General features: G+C 34.9%; 1 protein-coding gene across 2 annotated transcripts in view; it reads right to left on the reverse strand.

Annotated features, from left to right (window-relative positions):
* CRPPA (CDP-L-ribitol pyrophosphorylase A) overlaps positions 1–19589 on the reverse strand; it is a 332720-nt gene that overhangs the window by 120944 nt on the left and 192187 nt on the right. For both annotated transcript variants that reach the window (XR_007150469.1, XM_047850755.1), the window contains exon 9: positions 9064–9195. Coding sequence is in view for 1 of the 2 variants with exons in the window: in XM_047850755.1 (XP_047706711.1) it covers positions 9064–9195 (132 nt within the window). In the remaining variant the exon portion in view is untranslated. The remainder of the gene's footprint in view (positions 1–9063; positions 9196–19589) is intronic.

Genomic DNA, 19589 nt, shown 5'->3' on the forward strand with positions numbered 1-19589 from the left:
CATACTTAAAGGATGACTCATGTTAGAGGACAGAGAGCAAACGGGATACAGTTAAGAGGGAAAGACTGGTATCAACTCTAGCTTACAAATTCAGGTCTTTTGGCACAAAAGTATCCTATAGCAGTTGGACCTGTTCATACAGTTCTCAGTGTTTCATTATGAATTTACCCGGAGTAAATGACAAAGAGATCCATCAACAAGAATGATTACTGAATGTCCTTTACCGTACATACAAGACTTTGAAAACCCAGGCAGTAGAAAAGGACAATAGTATTTAACTCATCGAGTAGAGAGATCTGGCTTACACTTTGTGACAGAAAATCAATTTACACGGCTTTATTTAAGTTAATGTTGTTGTTAAAACACTTCATTTCACCATTCCATATCCTATTGTGGAGGTTTATAGAAAAATCTCTAATCTTTTACAAATAATTTTTTTTTTAAAAACCACAGAATTAGAAACCTGCTTTGGTAAATTTCTTCATTTTTTATATGCTTTCCAGAGCTGTAGTTGAAGAAAGAGTGACACTGATGAGCAGTGAGAAAGTAACTAAGCTCATCACGTTACCTTCTGACCTCTCCGAGACTTGGATTTTCTATTTCTGCCAATTGGTGCAGTCCTTCCCAATGGCCTCACCTTGTGAAAAATACTCAAAAAGCCAAACTTTGTTTCCAAAGACCCATTTCCCACTTCATCAAACCCAGTGGAATGACAGCCCTGAGAAGAAAGGAGACAGAGGAAAATGCATAGACTAAAATGGTACACAGTCCCTGCCATGCTAACTTGTATACTATTTTAACATTTCACTGATGAATGCTAATTTGTTTCCTGTCACAGACTGCATGTGTGTGTCTCCTGTCAAAATTCCTGTTGAAATTCTAACCCCCAGAATGTGTTAGTATTAAAAAGTGAAGGCTTTGGTTGGTGATTAAGTCATGAGAGTGAAATCCTCATGAACAGATTAGTGCTATCATTAAAACAGACCCCAGAGAGGCCTCCCCCTCTCCCTGACATGTGAGGACGCTATGAGAAAATGGTGGCCTGCAACAGGGAACAGGGTCTTCACCAGAACTTGACCAAGCAAGCACTGGGATCTTAGAATTTCAACCACCAGAAATATGAGAAATAAATTTCTGTTGTTTATAAGTTACCCAATCAACGGTATTGTTTTAGCAGAATAGACTCGGACATTCTCCTCATTGACTTTTACTTTATTGACGTAAAAAAAAAAAAAAAACCCACAAAAACCAAAAAAAAAAACAGTTCCCTCTCTCAATTATAATGAAATATATCAACTATAACAAATAATTTCTCAAGAAAATAAATGAAATAATATTATGGGTAAAGTTTATGGTCACATAAGAAGAGGGAAGAATATCTAGGCTCAGGTTCAGAATCTCCCTGTCAGAATGAATGACGGTTGATGGGGTCATGTGACATTGGGGTCATGTCATACTGTCATGTGCCCACCTCCTGTGTCTCCATCTTCTCATCCAGTGGAGGCTTCAAGAGTTTCTGATTCTGCATTTTACAAATGAATAGACCTACACAAATTATATCACTTGCTCAAGCTCATATAGCTAGTTGTTTCAATTAGATGGGATGATGCTAATTCAGACCAAGAAATAATCAGTTAAATAATAGTTTTGGAAAAATCTTTAGCCATAAGCCTGTGTGCTTCTATTTCTAAATCCTTGAGCATGTAAAATGTATAGATTAAATTAAAAAACTGGTACAGGACTTTATAAATTTTACAGAGTTTACAGATTCTATTGTCATAAAAATTCAGGTGTAAAATTTTATTTTAAAAAAATTTTTTAAAAATTTATTTAAAAAAATTAAATTGTGACATTAAAATACCACATGGAGGCCTGGATTCAGGTAAATGACAAGCCCTTGACAGTCAATATAACATGTTAAGGGTACTGTGATTTCAACCTAGGACAAAATTCTTTCACCTAGGTTGATGGGGCTAACACTGCCAAGTGGTTCAACCAATACCTTCTCCAACCATACCCCAGTTTTCGTTAATATGCTAGAGAGACTACAGAGAAAAAAAAACTACATTTCTTCAGATTCTGTTTTATCAAAATTCTATGGATTCTGCTATGCACATACAGGAGACTTAGAAGGTAGCAGTGAGCAGGTTGACTTGGTTCCAGAAACAGGCAAAGTAGGTCTAAGGCAAAGACTTTGAATTTTCTGTATGATCTGTGGTACAGTTTCTACCTGTAGTTTCCTAGCATCGTATGTACCCAGAGTCAGTGATGGAAGGCACTTTTACTAGCACAGTCACAGAGGAGCTGAGCATTTCTGCCCCCTGCACTGTTCTTGACTAGGTGGTATCCAATCTTGGCTTCATGACTTCAGAAATTCTTTAAGATACAAAATGTACTAAAATAAAACTTTCTTTTACACAACCACTGATACATTTTGTTTACAACTAAGAACCTTAACCAGATAGTTTATGAGTGTTTAGAATGTTTGCTCTTAATGAACAAGAAGAGATGATCTCAGAGGTAGCGGAGAAACTTTTTCAAATGGTCATTCTTCATTCCCTTACTCAAGTTCATCTCCACATTCCATCATGTCATCTGGTATCCCAGAACCTCCACAGAGGTGACAGTCATAAATAACCTAAAGAGGGTCAACAGTTCATTCCAGTATGTCAATATACTGAAGAACCACTCACCTAAGTCAATCATCCAAATCTGGTTCACATTACACTTTCATCAGGGCTTGAGCTTGTGAAATATATAGAGCCCCAGGTATATGCCTGATCGATTGAAATAGATTCCCTAAGGTACAGGCTAGAAATATATATTTATTAAATTAGTCAGGTGAATATAATACTGCCAGCTAAGGACTTTTACAAGAACCAGTATTTAGAAGCCACTGGCACAGAAAATCATTCATCAGCTGGGCCTAATGTAACTTCATCAAAACAACTTAAACTTATTTCTTCCTCCCAGAATACCAATAGAACACTCAAACAAGAGAAAAGTGTACAAATGTTAGGTCTGGACTTGAGAAAAATACATACTAAGATTTTTCATGCTATCTTTGTGAAGAAGAGGGATAAAGCTGAATGTAAAAAGCAGTGGGCACATTATTCAATGGTGCACTGTCTATACAATGACATCAAAAAAGATACTTATCATTGGAATAATATCTTTTGAACCTAGAAGCCCCATCTGTGAATGGTGAGTATGGTTTAAGTTGTATTACAGTAACAACAAAGTTTCTTTTTCATGCTACAACTCTACTGTCAACTTGCTGGAGGCTCTAAGTCACAGCATTTTCATTACCGAAAGAATGCCCACAGTTTGGAACATTTCTAGTGGTACTGGGTACATAAAATATATATCAAGTTTTATATTCAACAAATGGATAACTGTTTTTCTATTCGCAACACTTCTGATACCAAATGTTCATTATTTTATTTTTCCCACACTAAACAATTCTGACACTAACTACCCAGAATGAGCACAGACCATAAAGGTTAATGGTTCAGTCCCACAAGACTACCTTCTGGTTCAGATGGCAATCCAAATCAGGGTCATCTGTACTCCTTACCAACAGGCTATATATAGATCAGGGGTTCCCATAACAACCCCCCCCCAACCCTTGTGTTTGATAATTTGCTAGAATTGGCTCACAGAACTCAGGAAAACAGTTTACATATTATCACCAGTTAATTACAAGAAACATTTTTTAAAAATATACTTGCAAATGTTTGCCTTGAAAATCAGAGTTGTGACATGAAAAAAATATTTTAGACTTCAACAAAGACTGAAAGCTCTGAACTATGGTCTTGAACAGTTCATGCCAGAAATACTAAGTGTCTATAACTTCACTATTTTATCATCACATACAGATTTGAAATAATTAGCACAGGTTCCCAAAATACATAATTTATATCATGGACCTCATGACAACTTGCATCATAAACTTAGAATAATAAGATGAAGAGTAATATTTTACATATAAATTTAAAAGAACACTTAAAAGGGGGATTAAGATCCTTTATGTAGATTAAGCTATAAAACCTGGTTTTAATTATTCACAGTTATGCTTGTAAGGTTATTTTAGAAAGAGGAACAGGACTTGATTTAAATTCATCCAACAAATTTTAAGGGCTAACTTTATGCTACGTTTCTAGCCTAGAACATAAATTTCAAATCTTTCCTTATTTATTTACAACTTGAGGAACTGAGCACTCGATGATAAAGTCAGAAAACTTAATACATAAATGGTCAAGCCAGCCACTTGATCCATAAGTCTAAGTTGAAGGTACCTACAAAGAATCTATTTCTTTTTTCCTTTTTTTAAAATTTTAATTAAATCCAAGTTAGTTAACATATGGTGTAAAAATGGTTTCAGGAGTAGAATTTAGGGCTTCATCACTTACATACAACCCTCAGTGTTCATCCTAAGAGGTACCCTCTTTAATGACCATCACCCATTTAGCTCATTCCCCCACCAACCTCCTCTCCAGAAACCCTTAGTTTGTTTTCTGTATTTAAGAGTCTCTTGGGGCACCTGGGTGGCTCAGCCAGTTAAGTGTCCAACTTTGGCTCAGGTCACAAACTCGTGGTTTCTGAGTTCAAACCCAGCGTTGGGCTCTGTGCTAACAGCTCCGATCCTGGAGCCTGCTTCAGATTCTGTCTCCCTCTTTCTCTGCCTCTCCCCCGCTCAGACTCAGTCTCAATCTCTCCCTATCAAAAATAAACATTAAAAAAAAACTTGAAAAAAACTTTAAATAAATTAAAAAAAGAGTCTCTTATGGTTTGCCTCTCTGTTTATCTTATTTTTCCTTCCCTTCCCCTATGTTCACCTGTTTTATTTCTAAATTCCACATATGAATGAAATCATAAGGTATTTATTTTAAAGGACTAATTTTTTGAAGCTAGCAGAATATTTTAAAGTCAATTTTGGAAAAAGTTAATTTATTCTTTACTACATTGATATAGCTAAGGAACATATTCAGTAATTTACCAAATGTTATCTCTATGATCAGAACAATATGCAAAGTTATGAAGTATATCTAGAGCTAAGCAAAGCATTTGTTAACATTTCTTATATCAATAAAAAATATGGATAAATTGAGTTGAGTTGAAACATTATATAATTAGATGGCACTTGTGAGTAAGTGAATTATCAAGGAATTATCAGTAACTGATCATGGATAACATTGTAGAACATTTATACTCAAGAAGGAATCAATCCTTAACCTTTTCCAAATCAGTTTCTTCCCTAAAGATGCACAGAGACTGCAAATGTCTAATTATGAAGAAACTATGGCTAATTGATCATAGGTTATATTACAAATCCAAAAAGATAAACGATTGAAATACAATTAACAAGTTTAAATTCACCAAACACAGAAAGCCCTACATATTTATGGGGAACTCTATACAAACACAAATAGAGGCTTTACAGCATCATATGTTTAAAAAGAAAAAAAAAGCTTGCATAATTCTATTTAATTATAATTATCATGTATGTCAACACTGTGAAGGAGCAGCCAAGCAGTCCAGACCATGCACATAACCAGAGGTACTATATACATAACAATGCAGGTCTTCTTAAAGCTAGAAAGACCACATGTACAAGCACAGATACTGAAGCCAATCGATTTTATCTTCCAAGGAGGAATTACCAGTAAACTGAAAGCCTACCCAAACAAACTCTTAATGCTATGTCTTATGAAAAATGGTTAAAAATCTTTCTATATTTCACTGATCTAGGTTTCACAGATCAGAGACTGAAAAGGACACATAATAACAATCTATGAAAACACCCTAATGCTTATCATAGAGATGGATTTGTTTAGGGAACAAAGTTCAACATATGAACACTACAAAAAGCTATGTCTCCCGACACCACGGAAAGTACAAACCAACACTCTTCTCACTAAACAATGACAGAAGTTCCACCTTACGAAACTTGGTATTCTTAGGGTTGATATAATACTTGTCAAGTAGGCACTCAAAATTAAAGATACTGATTTAAGTAAGTGGAAAAATTAGTACTGAATTAAAAAGTCAAAGTTTAAAAAAAAATTAAAGATACTGATTTAACTAAGTGGAAAAATTAGTACTGAATTAAAAAGTCAAAGTTTAAAAAAAAAAAAGTAAAAAGACTGTCCAGAGGTACTGCTTTCTTTACACGTGGGCTATTTATGAGCGCTATTCCCCCAAGTTTCATTTAGAGAATAGCCTCATGAGTTGTCTGTGCTTAATCAGGTATAGTAGAAAATGGAAAACAGCATCCAATTTGTCCCCAATTTGGAGATATAAAATGTTCATTAGTATATTAAGCATTTGTGAAAAGCCCTTCATAGAAGACATCTGTTTAACTCTATTCACTGATGTCTCCCCAATTTTTTAACCACCGCCCTTTTTAATGGGGTATCTGATGAACATTCCAGGGTCCTTTGGTAAATGCTCTTTAAGGTAGAATTATGCACTGGACATGTGTTGAGCTAACAGCCAACTGGCACCTGTGTCTTTAAGGACAAAATTAAACACTGTATTTTAAATGTCCTCACATATTTGAAACATCTTTACTATTCTATTTTTAGGAAAACAAAAGCAACATCTACTTAAGCTATCTTTGCTTCCTAAAAAGATGAGAGACATATCTTGAAGGCTTTGCAAGGTCATCTTTTCCCCACTCCTGATAGCTAAGTAGATAGCTCAATTGACAGGTCCAAATTTGCTCAAAATAATAATGGTCAGATACAAAGTTGTAGGCGGGAAAGGTGGCTTCTTTTCAACAAGGCCACTTTTCCAACCAGGAAGCCTTCCCAGGTACAGAGTCACATAGATATGCAGCTGCATTCCACTAATGTGTAGAGCAGGCCAGTTGGGAGGAAATGAAGCATTTTATTGTGAATATCAACTCTACAAGGGTTACCAGGTTTAGTAAATAACAACACAAGATGCCTAGTTACATTTGAATTTCAGGCAGGATAACAAAGAATTTTAGTGTTAAGTACGCTTCATGCAATATTTTGACATACGAAAAATTAGTGTTTATCTGAAATTCAGATTTCACTAGGCAGCCTATATTGCATTCAGACCATACTGTCCACTGGCATGTCAACTACAATGCATACAGACTCTTTGTGCTTAGCCTAAATCATAGGAAAAACAGAGTCCCAGAGAGTGTGTGCGCTCTACCAGTTCTCAGCTTTTGAGATTTTTTTCAAAGAACTATATTTTATTACCTGGATAGTATAGCGTTACTACTGTGTATCCATGACTCCTTTGCATGGCCCAAGAGAAAGAACTGATCATTCCTACCACAATAATCTGGAGTACAACCAAAGACACTCTAGTGAAGAGGAAATATTCTTGAACAAAGATACAGACCCAAGTTTTTATTCTTATTCTGCCAGTTATGCGCTGTCCCGCAAGTGTGTATCTTTAGTCCTTGGCTGTTCTGACTTGAACAGCCCTTATAACACTAACATATTGCACTTCCATGATCCTAAGTAAATTCAGCTTTGCCTCGTACTTGATGATCAACTGGAAGTAATGCTTACATATTTTAGAAGCAGAGAAAACCATCTCAAAGGAAACCAAGGAACTGGCTAAACGATGGTCCTTATATTTAATTAAAATCCATTGTTTCAAAATAAATATTGTTACCTTCAGGCTAACAAGGTACCTTAAAAATCTCACAAACAATAACTGTTATTCATCAACTATATAACTTTAAATGTCTGTCATTCCTTACATAGTCAATACCAAATCACTTTTATTCTACACCATTAAAAACCCCATGGACTATTTCACTTTCTTGATTCCTGTGGGGTACCTGTAACAAACTACAAAGCATTCTGCCATTTCAGAGAAAGCAATCTATGCACAAAGGGCAAATCCATCTTCCCTAACAGATTCTCCAAGTAGTCTGATTTAAATAGCATTTCTCTGCACTCAGAATCTATAATGCTAATTCATTTTGCCTTCAGCTTACCTAACTTTCTGTTTTGAATACAGGGACAGTAAGAATTTTTCCCTGATTAAATACCATGCCCTCTTATAATATGAATGCCAGGCACTGCTTTCAAGTAACTGAAAACCTGATCACCAACATTTTTAGCACAACATAAAAGAAACAAGCCATTTCAAACTATACAAATGGCTGAGTTGTGAACTCAGTTAAATACAAAAGTCTATTTCAATTTGAATTTCAAATTTTGAATTCCAAATTTGGGGCATATTTAATTTATTGTTTAGGGGTGCCTGGGTGGCTCAGTTGGTTAATCGTCTCACTTCGGCCCAGGTCACCATCTCACAGTTCGTAAGTTTGAGCCCCGCGTCAGGCTCTGTGCTGACAGCTTAGAGCCTGGAGCCTGCTTCAGATTCTGTGTCTCCCTTTCTCTCTCTGCCCTCCCAAGCTCATGCTTGCACTCTGCCTCTGTCAAAAATAAATAAACTTAAAAAAATTTTTTTAATTAAAAAAAATAATTTATTGTTTATTTGAAATTCAAATGTATTCAGATATTCTGTATTTTTTATTTGCTAAATGTGGACAATCCATGAGGGCCACCTTGTGTAAGATATTCACCAATTTCACTTTTTTTGTTAATCAAAACATTTTTTTTAATTTTGGGGCGCCTGGGTGGCTCGGTCGGTTAAGCGTCCGACTTCAGCTCGGGTCATGATCTCACGGTCTGTGAGTTCGAGCCCTGCATCGGGCTCTGTGCTGACAGCTCAGAGCCTAAAGCCTGTTTTGGATTCTGTGTCTCCCTCTCTCTCTGCCCCTCCCCTGTTCACGCTCTATCTCTCTCTGTCTCAAAAATAAATAAACGTTAAAAAAAATTTTTTTTAAATAAATAAATAAATAAATAAATAAATAAATAAATAAATAAATAAATTTTTCCATTAGAGTCAAGAGAGGTTCCACCTACTACAGAACATGAATAGATGGGTAACTTTCCAGCCACAATTCTTCTCATCATTATTGTATCTTTGCTTTTAACAACTCACGTTCTCACCCTTACAACTGTAGTGTACAGAACATAAATCTGAGACCAAAATTTTACCTACCTGTGGATAATATATAAGAAGACCACATAATAAAATATTTCTTTTTTTCACTTCCTTTGCATATTCCCTAATCTGCATTAGGTTTTCCATTTTCTGATCAAAAGGTACTGATTTATAATCAAGAAAATACACCTGCAAAATAATACAAAAGGTCACATTAGAATATAATCCTTTCTCTTTGCTTTGAAAAATATAACATTAAAAAAGCTCAAAATACAAATATAATATTATAATATTTAAAAGTTTGTGTTAATTTCTAGATAAGCATATCAAGCCATAAATGCTCAGTAAGATTCCTGTATCCTTTACAAAGACAATAAACAGTCACTGAGAACACGATGTTGAAAAATATAAAATGCCAATATTCTATTTCCACTTGTGTCAGAGTCAAATGTATAAAAAAACATGATTTCCACCATTCACCTAGCTTAATTTATAAATTGCAACTAGGCTAGGTAGAAATATGATAAATTAAGCAATTACTAATATTAATAAAATTAAAGGAAGTGCTCTATTACATTCATAGTTTTTTAGAATCCCTTTCAAACTGATAATTCAAATTCTAATAAATCATCTATGTCTTAGAGTAAATCCAGAATTATATAATTTTTTGCAGTGTTAAATAATATTTTTCATGAAATTACTCCAATGACTATTTTTTTTTTAATTTTTTTTCAACGTTTATTTATTTTTGCAACAGAGAGAGACAGAGCATGAACGGGGGAGGGGCAGAGAGAGAGGGAGACACAGAATCGGAAACAGGCTCCAGGCTCTGAGCCATCAGCCCAGAGCCTGACACGGGGCTCGAACTCCCGGACCGCGAGATTGTGACCTGGCTGAAGTCGGACACTTAACCGACTGCGCCACCCAGGCGCCCCGTCCAATGACTATTTTTTAAGCATTATTTTTCATTTAAATTTTAAGGAGCTCAGGATAAGATTTCCTCCTTTCTTCAAATTTGAAGTTTTAGGGTAATGTTTGTCTTTTGTGGGACATAAACTATCTAAATCACAATAATATCAAAATAAAATGCAAATGCAAACACAGAATAAACATTAAGAAATATTTCTATTTTTTTCACAGTATCAAGAATTGTAACTCTTAAAATTTACAATTTGTTCAATTACACGTATTTATTATCTAGAAGCATTTTAAAATCTACCCCACTCAAAAACTCTTATACTAATCCCTTCCCTTTCTCATTCTTCGATATAGAAATACACTCTATAGAAAATACACAAAATTTTATTATATTCTTTAAGTAACACAAGGGACTGAGTTTTCACCCAACAGATTGCATTTTGCTTGTCCAGGGAAAAGTACTTTTAAAATATCAATTTTAAAAGAGAATTATGTTAGGACATTTATGTATATTAATTCAGTAGGTAAGGTAAGTGAAATAAGCCATACAGAGAAAGACAGATACCATATGTGTCCACTCTTATGTGGATCCTGAGAAACTTAACAGGAACCCATGGGGGAGGGGAAGAAAAAAAAAGAGGTTAGAGTGGGAGAGAGCCAAAGCATAAGAGATTCTTAAATAAAACTGAGAACAAACTAAGGGCTGATGGGGGGTGGGAGGGAGGGGAGGGTGAGTGATGGGTATTGAGGAGGGCACCTGTTGGGATGAGCACTGAGTGTTGTATGGAAACCAATTTGACAATAAATTTCATATATTAAAAAAAAAAAGACATACATATGTCATTGCTTCTTCCTAAAATCTAAAGTGACAATAAAGGCTTTTTTCCTTAAAAATGCTCTACTATTAAGAAACAAAAAGAGGGGCGCCTGGGTGGCTTGGTTGGTTGAGCGTCTGACTTCGGCTCAGGTCATGATCTCACGGCCCGTGAGTTCGAGCACCGCGTCGGGCTCTGTGCTGACCGCTCAGAGCCTGCAGCCTGTTTCAGATTCTGTGTCTCCCTCTCTCTTGGCCCCTCCCCTGTTCATGCTCTGTCTCTCTGTGTCTCAAAAATAAATAAACGTTGAAAAAAAATTAAAAAAAAAAGAAAAGAAACAAAAATAATAGAAAAAGAAGAAAAAGCAAAACAAAACAAAACAAAAAACAATGAAGATGAAAAGCAGGAAGAAAAGGGTCTCAGGCCTTACTATACGCTGAATAGCTGAAGAAAAGACAATGTTATCCTGTGATCTTGAGCTCACCCTCCCCTAGCAGTGATTCCCTGAAAACTTATAAAGATGAAATTTCAGATTTTTTTTTTTTTACCAGGCAACATTGCTTATAGCAAATATAATTTGAGACTTGTGAACTACAGCCAGGCTGGAATAAGTGTTAATGAACTATAAATGCTAGACCTTTCCTTCAGTGAAATTTAACTTGAAACTAGGTGTTGCCCTAGCTGAAACTTAGGAAGCTAACATCAGTTGTTACTAAAGATACTAGTTCCTATTTATAGTTTGAGCCTTTTAGAAGGATAGCTCACCCACCACCTTCTCTGACCTCCTTTCCTCACCCTTTAGAAGCCAAGGTAGAGGAGAAAAAGGGAGGGGGGGGGGGGAAGGCAGTCCTTATAACTAATATGACATTGTGAGCTCAACAGCTAAAGCGGAAGACACATGACCATCACCGTCTTTTTTCCTGTCCTGTAGTCTTTTATAATGTTGCACAAACTAGTGCCACAGTTATCTTCTAGTCTTCTGAGTTTATGATATCTATGTGAAGCTAAAATTGCTGGTTGTGGGCTTGCCAAAAAAAAAAAAATGCAGGGTAATTCCCCAAACTCAAAAGGCATTTATGAAATTACAGTCATATTATGAATCTAAAGCTAGGAGACTGGACAAGGCTAAGACTCTCTCCTGGGCCCATACTGCCAGATCATTACATAGCCCCATACCATCTGGAATGATGAACAATGCTGCTGTTTGGGGTTACAAGCCTCATAGTACTATTTAACTCTTTTAACTGTGTAATTATTCTTACTATTCAGATACCATGAAATACTAGCAACCACCTTACCCAACAAACTTTATGTCAATGAAATGTCCTTGAGTTATGCAATGCACAACCCAGGAAACCTTACTGTTAGCCTAGATACTGAATCAGGCAGACACTTCTCATTTAATATAAGTCTTCCTAACAAATTTTCAGTTCTGAAAAATCTTAAATTAACTAAGGGGGCCAGGGGTGGGGGAAGTACAGAAAGGTTTTCTGGAAAAAATAGCACAAGGAGCAGAAAAGACAAGACCATTCTACTTCATAATTACAGCCTCCATAGAGATTTAAAAATGCATAGAAATTAAAGAGCGGAAATGCTGGGAATGCACTAATTGGAGAAGGAATGATAGATACAACTGGGAAAGTTGCTCCGCACTGCAAAGCTGTCATTGAACTTGGCCCAGGAGGAAGTGCACCTGCCCATGGAACCTCCATGTGAAGTCAGAGCCGGGAGTGGGTGTTCATTTTTCAATTTTCTTAAAAGAGTATCCTAAAAGAGAGCCTAAGGGTAATAACTTTGGGAGCTTAAAAGCTGTAGAACTAAACTGTAGACAAGAATAAATTATACTGAAATGAAAAGGTTCAATAGGTAAAGTGTGCTGAATGTGTGTTTTGTTTTAAACCAAGGACAGAAATTAGAGACCTTACACTGAGTTAACTTACACTTAATTACGTATATTTAAAAAAAGTAATGGTATTTAATTAAAGCTATATACAACTACATTTTATAGGTTTTAGAACTAAGAAGAGGGAGAAAAGGATAATGTGTACCAATTATAGGAGTAGATTATAGGAGTAAATTAAAAGTAGCAAAAATATAAATAAAACAATTGGCCAACAGCAGTAACAAAACAGGCTTGTCAAAAGAACTCAAATATAAAGGTAATACACATAAATTAAAAACATTTAACTCTTTCATAGTATCAGATTGAATTTTTTAAGGAAAATCTAGCTGTAAGACAAATATCTAAGGCAAACTATCCTGACAAGCACATGTTAAAGTATGAACAAGATATGCCATGCAAATACTACCAAAAAAGAAGGATGTAGCAATATGATTCATTTTAGCTTAAGACAAAAACCTTAATTCAGAGGAATAGGGTATAGTGAAAAAAAAAAGAAAGAAAGAAAATTATAATCATAACCTTATTACTAAGAACAATTATTTGAATACACAAAGGAAAAAAAAAATTCTTGACCCAATTATGAGAACAGTTTCCAAATCCACAAATGTATATGTTTTATTGCACTTCTCTTAGAAACTAGTGTATCGGTGAAGCATATTAAAAAGCAAAACAAAGTTGTAATACCTTCTGCTTCCAGTGCAGCAGCTAAATTGAGAGGTTTTTCCTCTCCTTCTTCTCCTTATTATTTTATTCCCGTCTTTCTGGCTGTTCTTATCTAGAAAAAGTTGTATATGAGTTGATGCTAATTCCAAATTATATGGACCTAACTCCCTTATCTACCACTTACACAGAAGCTATTTTTTTTTTTACAGAAACATGTATTACAGCAAAACTGCATAGTGAACTAAAAAACAAAGCACAATAGTGTCAGTTCTCACCAAGACATGAAATGTCAGTCAAGGACTGGAGGATTTTCACTCCAGCTAAAGACCTATGAGACACAAGACACCCTAGTTCCTTGGAAAGAAAAAAGAAACGGAACGCCAAGAAACCAGTCAGCCAATGCTATTCACCAAACATTCCATGAATTAACAAAACCATTTATAGAAATGAATTCCAGGCAAGCTATTGATACATCTACAAATTGCCTATGTTATCACATCAAACCACCAAACTATACTACCCATTAAGTAACCAGTTATTTAAACTATAGGTAAACTCAAAAATGTAGTAAAACCTAAGAGCATAATAAAGGTCATTTTCGTGAATGTGCTTAATTTTGTAATAGTTGACACAATCAGCTTTTAAAGAAACAGATATGGATATGGACTTATGAAATGTAAAGAAGTACAATGCATCTCAAAATTCTCCTTGACCGGATGGGAAGGCCTGATGACATCATGAGAAACAGAAGAAAATCTCTAGCATATGGATTTCCTAATATGAATACCGTGAAACCTAAGCATATACTTTACATTGTGCTACTAATTTTGAACTTCTAAAATCCACCAGTTACTGTGAGTTCCAGGAAAAAATTCAGTTGGTACAATAATGCAATCAAGTTTAATTTTAAAGACAGAGCAGGTTTATACAAATACAGCAGAGGGCTACAAAATGATCATGATAGCTCAAGAGAAATGTAAATGTTTTTGCCTTAATAAAACAAACTTACAGGGTGGACAGTCTTGCGTCCATGGAAATGTAGCAAAACATTTCATTTAGGTTGAGTTCTGCAGATTTGCTTATAAGCTACATTACGTAGATATTCTTTGATCTCTTTTTGAACTATTGACTCATTTGCTACATATAAATTATAGTAACAGTATTTCTCCTTTAGGATGCCATTTCTAACAACTGTTTTTCATGCATATATAAAAAAAAGATAAGGATATCTTCCTACCCTCCACCCCCACATGCAAAGGAACATCTCATTTCATTTTCTTTTGACATAGCAAATTCACTCCAATAAACTAGTAAACTGCTTAAACATTTAACATATGGGTAGCTTCATGGCTTTGTGGGTGGGCAAGGTTTCTGGCAGAGTTTGGAAAAGGCTCCTCTGTGCCTCATGTCTTCTACATTCAGTTCTACACATGCTTTATATTTGTCTGGTAACCATTTAATATATCCCTGGCCCCAGATGAATTCCAATCATTTTTTTTTTATATTTTTATATGTAATTTTTCATTTGTCTCTGAGGACAGGTACATTAATTAAAGGACAATAATTAATATCAAGTATAATATTCTTTACAACATCAGGAATGTTCCATAACCCCACATTTAACACTTCTGTCTCATTCCAGACCCCATGTTAACAGGAAGGCCTGAGAAGGGAGTCAGGAATTGTGGTACGAAGAGAAATGGAGTCTTTGTTTATTTGATTAAGAAGTCAATTTTTGAAGTTTAAGTATATATCTAAATATACACTGCTTAATGCCCACCTAAGTAGAAGGAAGGTCAATCAAAATCAAAATTCTGGTAATTATCAATCAAGTTACAAAGAACTGGTAGGTGGACCAGAGGCTCTCTGAAACCACACAACAGATATTGTGCAATTATCTACCTAGAGGTACAGAAAAGTAAATTGTGGGAATTAGGCCCAGTATCTAGACAACATTACTTTCAAAATAATCATGGGGAGATCTAATAACAGATGAAACTAATACTAAGCAGATCAGAGTAAGAGTTTATCTTAAGGATTAAAAAAAAGTTAGGGAAAGTTTCATCTCACGTCAACTATTTATGAACTACATGGATTCTATTAATGAAAATGAATAAACTATACCTTATTTTTTTTAACTATACTTCTAAAAAGAAAAAGGAACAAGCTTTTACTGTTGAACCAGTTCATTTTGGAACAAGTTTAAATCAATGCTACCAAGAAATTCAATGGATAATTATGATGAATAGAAGCTAATTAAAAGTTATAAGCTATCATAAAAATTCAGAGCAAATGTTTAACAACTCATCTATAAATCTTAAAATACCAGCTAAACTATTAGGTTGAGAAATTATGCCATGTAACCAAAGTAGTAAACAGCATTTTGCGTTAAAATATTAGCCATACAAAAGGTTTAAATTTTTCTATTGATTCAAAGAATTAAAAAATAAAGGAGTTTTATAATGTCAAGACAAATGTTATACTTGTATACCCATTTTGTTTAGATCCTTATGTAAACAATCAAGGAAGTAATGAAAACAGAACTTCACTTTTTAAACGATTTATTTTTGAGAGAGAGTGTGATCAGGGGAGGGGCAGAGGAAGAGGGAGACAGAGAATGCCAAGGAGGCTCTGCATTGCCACTGCAGAGCCTGATGCAGGGTTTGAACTCACGAACCATGAGACCATGACTTGAGCCAAAATCAAGAGCTGAACGCTTAACCAAATGAGAAAGTGAGACAGCCAGGTGCACAGGAACTTCACATTAAACAATCAGTGGGAAAACCTAACGTATCTTGAAAATATATATTTTTTTTCTTTTCAGATTTCACACGGTATCCTCCTAGAAGAACAGACTTGGCCACTGTTGCATTATGGCACAACTTCCTGAAGCATTACATACATATACAAGGGTATAGCAAACATTTCACCTTTGTACAATGTACTAATGGGCTATACATATGCCTAGGACAAAAGAAGCCTGTGTGATATAAATACATTTTATTTGTTCATCATAAATCCTATTAATTTTGGGGGGGGTCATTAGTTATGTGTTTGAGTTATAAAAAGAATTTTCTTTCCTGACTAAATGTTATGTTACTAGTTAAAATCCTCCTCTGAACAAATTGCATCTGGAATATGCAAAACAATAGAGAGTCTGACCTAAAACAGCCTGAGATTTTCTTATTTACATATAAAATATATTTCTGAAAATGTCGATGAATATGAATGTATGAAAATAAAATTCTTAAATTGAGAAAATTCCAGCTTCTGTTTCTGCCTACAAAAGAATAATATGGGCCAAATTTACCTTACCAGTTGAAACAGACAAAAGTATGCAAACCAAAGAAATTTAAGACATGAGGCACCTACAACAAGGGACACCTCTTAGAAATGAGAAAAAATGAAATGAGCCTTAGATTTGCACCAACCTACTCTTCCTTAAAACAGCTTCCAGGCTCTGGCACACTGAAGGGAGAGGCAGATATTTGGGTTTCACAGCATGGGGAGACAAATGTGGGTAGAGTTCACAGGGCAAAGTACTGAAGAGCAAAGAGGTACAAGGAGGCTGGTGACTATCAGACTAACTCACATATACAGCAGAGTACTGATCCCTGCACGCATTTGAGAATTAAAAAAAAATAAAATAAAATAAAAAAGGTGATGCTGGGCAAAAACCTATTGGAGAAGATAAGAACATTGCCTGATGAACCTCCAAGGTCAGGAATAATGGTGGTAACCATTAGCCAGAGTAGAAAACTTCATAATATAGGGCATTAGGTAGAGTACTGAAAAAGAGTCTTGCCTCAGTTACAAACAATGTTTAGACCCACATTAAACATACTAGCTTGACCTAAAAATCATAAAAGCAATGCTTAAAAGGATCAAACTGTTTCTAACTATATCCCAGGAAAAAAAAAAGTTCAAAAATATTCTAGCAATTAAAAAAAAAAAAAATTCAGTAACCAGAGCAAGGTAAAATGCACAAAATCTAACAGCTAATCAAAATGTATCAAATGCCCAAAAAAGCAGAAAAACGTGGTCCATAAGGTGAAAAATCAATCAAAACCAACTCAGAAGTGACACATTTATTAGAATAAAAAAGGACATTAAAACAATTTTACAATTATGTTCCATTTGTTCACAAAGCTCTAGAAGAGAATGCATGGGTTAAGTAGAAAAAAGATGTAAAAGAGACCTGAACCTAAATTATAAAGATGAAAATATCATCATCTGAGATTTAAAAAATATACACTGGGAAATATTAACAGCAGATTAGATACTGCAAAAGATTCGTGAATTTAAAATTATAGCAATAGCAACTGCTTAAAATCAAACAGAAAAAAAGACTCAAAGGAAAAAAAAAAGGAAAAACAGAGCAGTAGTGAGATAATGGATCAATTTCAAATAATCTGCTAGACAGATAATTGGGTATTCCCAGAGAAGTATGGTAATGAACAGAAAAAATTATGGCTGAAAATTTTCCAAGTTAGATGAAAATTAAAAATCCACATAGCACACTTTAAAAAAAAATTTTTTTTTCAATGTTTTTATTTATTTTTGGGACAGAGAGAGACAGAGCATGAACGGGGGAGGGGCAGAGAGAGAGGGAGACACAGAATCGGAAACAGGCTCCAGGCTCTGAGCCATCAGCCCAGAGCCCGACGCGGGGCTCGAACTCACTGACCGCGAGATCGTGACCTGGCTGAAGTCGGACGCTTAACCGACTGCGCCACCCAGGCGCCCCCACATAGCACACTTTAAATACACACACACACACACACACACACACACACACACACACACACACACACACACTTTCCAGGCATAAAAAACAGCAGGAAAATACCCTTAAGAAGGAAATAAATACATCACTTGAAATGGAATCAAACTAATATCAAAGTACCAAGTAGCAGACTAGGATATTAAAAGTTACCATAACTGTTTCTCATATATTCAAAAGTAGAAAAGTAGAAGAGATAAAAAGGACACACACCAAATTTGCAGAAATGAAAACAGCAGTGCCTAAGATGAAAGACACACTGTATTTTTTAAAAATTCAGGCCTCTGCAAGTCTACATACATAGAATGGTGCAATGAGGTACATTCTCACAGCATATGTGTGCTCAGTTCAACAGAACGGCCGACCAGAGGTAAGAAACATCTGCGTGGCACATGCTCTCATCATGGTGTAAGAACAAACTGAGCAACACACGTTAACGAGTGAAATATCACATTCTGCTCATATGTTGTCATCTTAACGTGTATTACAGGTGTGAAGGTAACTTTTGTTCAATTTTATATTTGTGAAAAGGACACAAGCTATTCACTTTCAGGCTTCTGGATTCATTTAATTTAGGAAGACTTTTTTAAGAAAAAATCCTTCTTCAATTGTTAATATTATAATTCTCTAGTAGATCAATCAGTGTATTACACAATCCAAATAAAATGCAGAAATAGACTAGGAAATGAAACCTCCAAATATAATCCATAATCATTGCTTTCAAACTTTAGTCTTCATCAAATAACCTAATATTTCTTATTAAATATATAAGTAAATGCTGTACATGTGAATTAAAAGATAAAATGAATGTTCACAAATATACTTTTTAAAAATTTCTCAATATAGTAGTTATCCACTTAGAATTTATTTTGAAACAAAAAAGTAAGACTCCTCCAAAAATGTTGGAATATTACCCCTAAATTCAATTTGTAAGAGAAAAACAGATTTCCTCTTAGGAATGAGAAACACTTCAAAGGTTAATGCTATTATTTAGGGTAAATACATAAAGTAATTTAAGACATAAATGGTCATTTATAGGCACAATAAGGTATTCTTCCTAACATGAAGCATAAGGATATGATTCACAAAATCTGAAAAGATAAATATGTTAATTAGACAATTATAGTTGAAGGGAAACAAAATTTCTTCTTCTAAAAGGAATAATGGAAAAAATTTAACTGTACTAAGAAGGATAACATCAATCAAAATAGTATAATTTATTAAGTTTAAATTTATATAGTAAATAATACCCTCAGGTAGAAGTAATACTATTCTCAGTCGAACATAGCTATTACTGGAGGTGCAATTTCTATGTATTTCCTTGTACCTAGCCACCTTAATTTCTGCAAATCACTATAAAGCGTCCATTTGTGGTAGGCAACACTGAAACAGGATGGAATAAGAGACATCATGACTAGGAATCCCAAGGCAAGTTCAAGTCAATAAGTCAATAAACATTTCTGAATGCCTACACATGCTTTGGTGGGAAAGGGGGAAAAAC

The sequence above is a fragment of the Prionailurus viverrinus genome, chromosome A2 (genome assembly GCF_022837055.1).
Source record: "Prionailurus viverrinus isolate Anna chromosome A2, UM_Priviv_1.0, whole genome shotgun sequence".
NCBI lineage: Eukaryota > Metazoa > Chordata > Mammalia > Carnivora > Felidae > Prionailurus > Prionailurus viverrinus.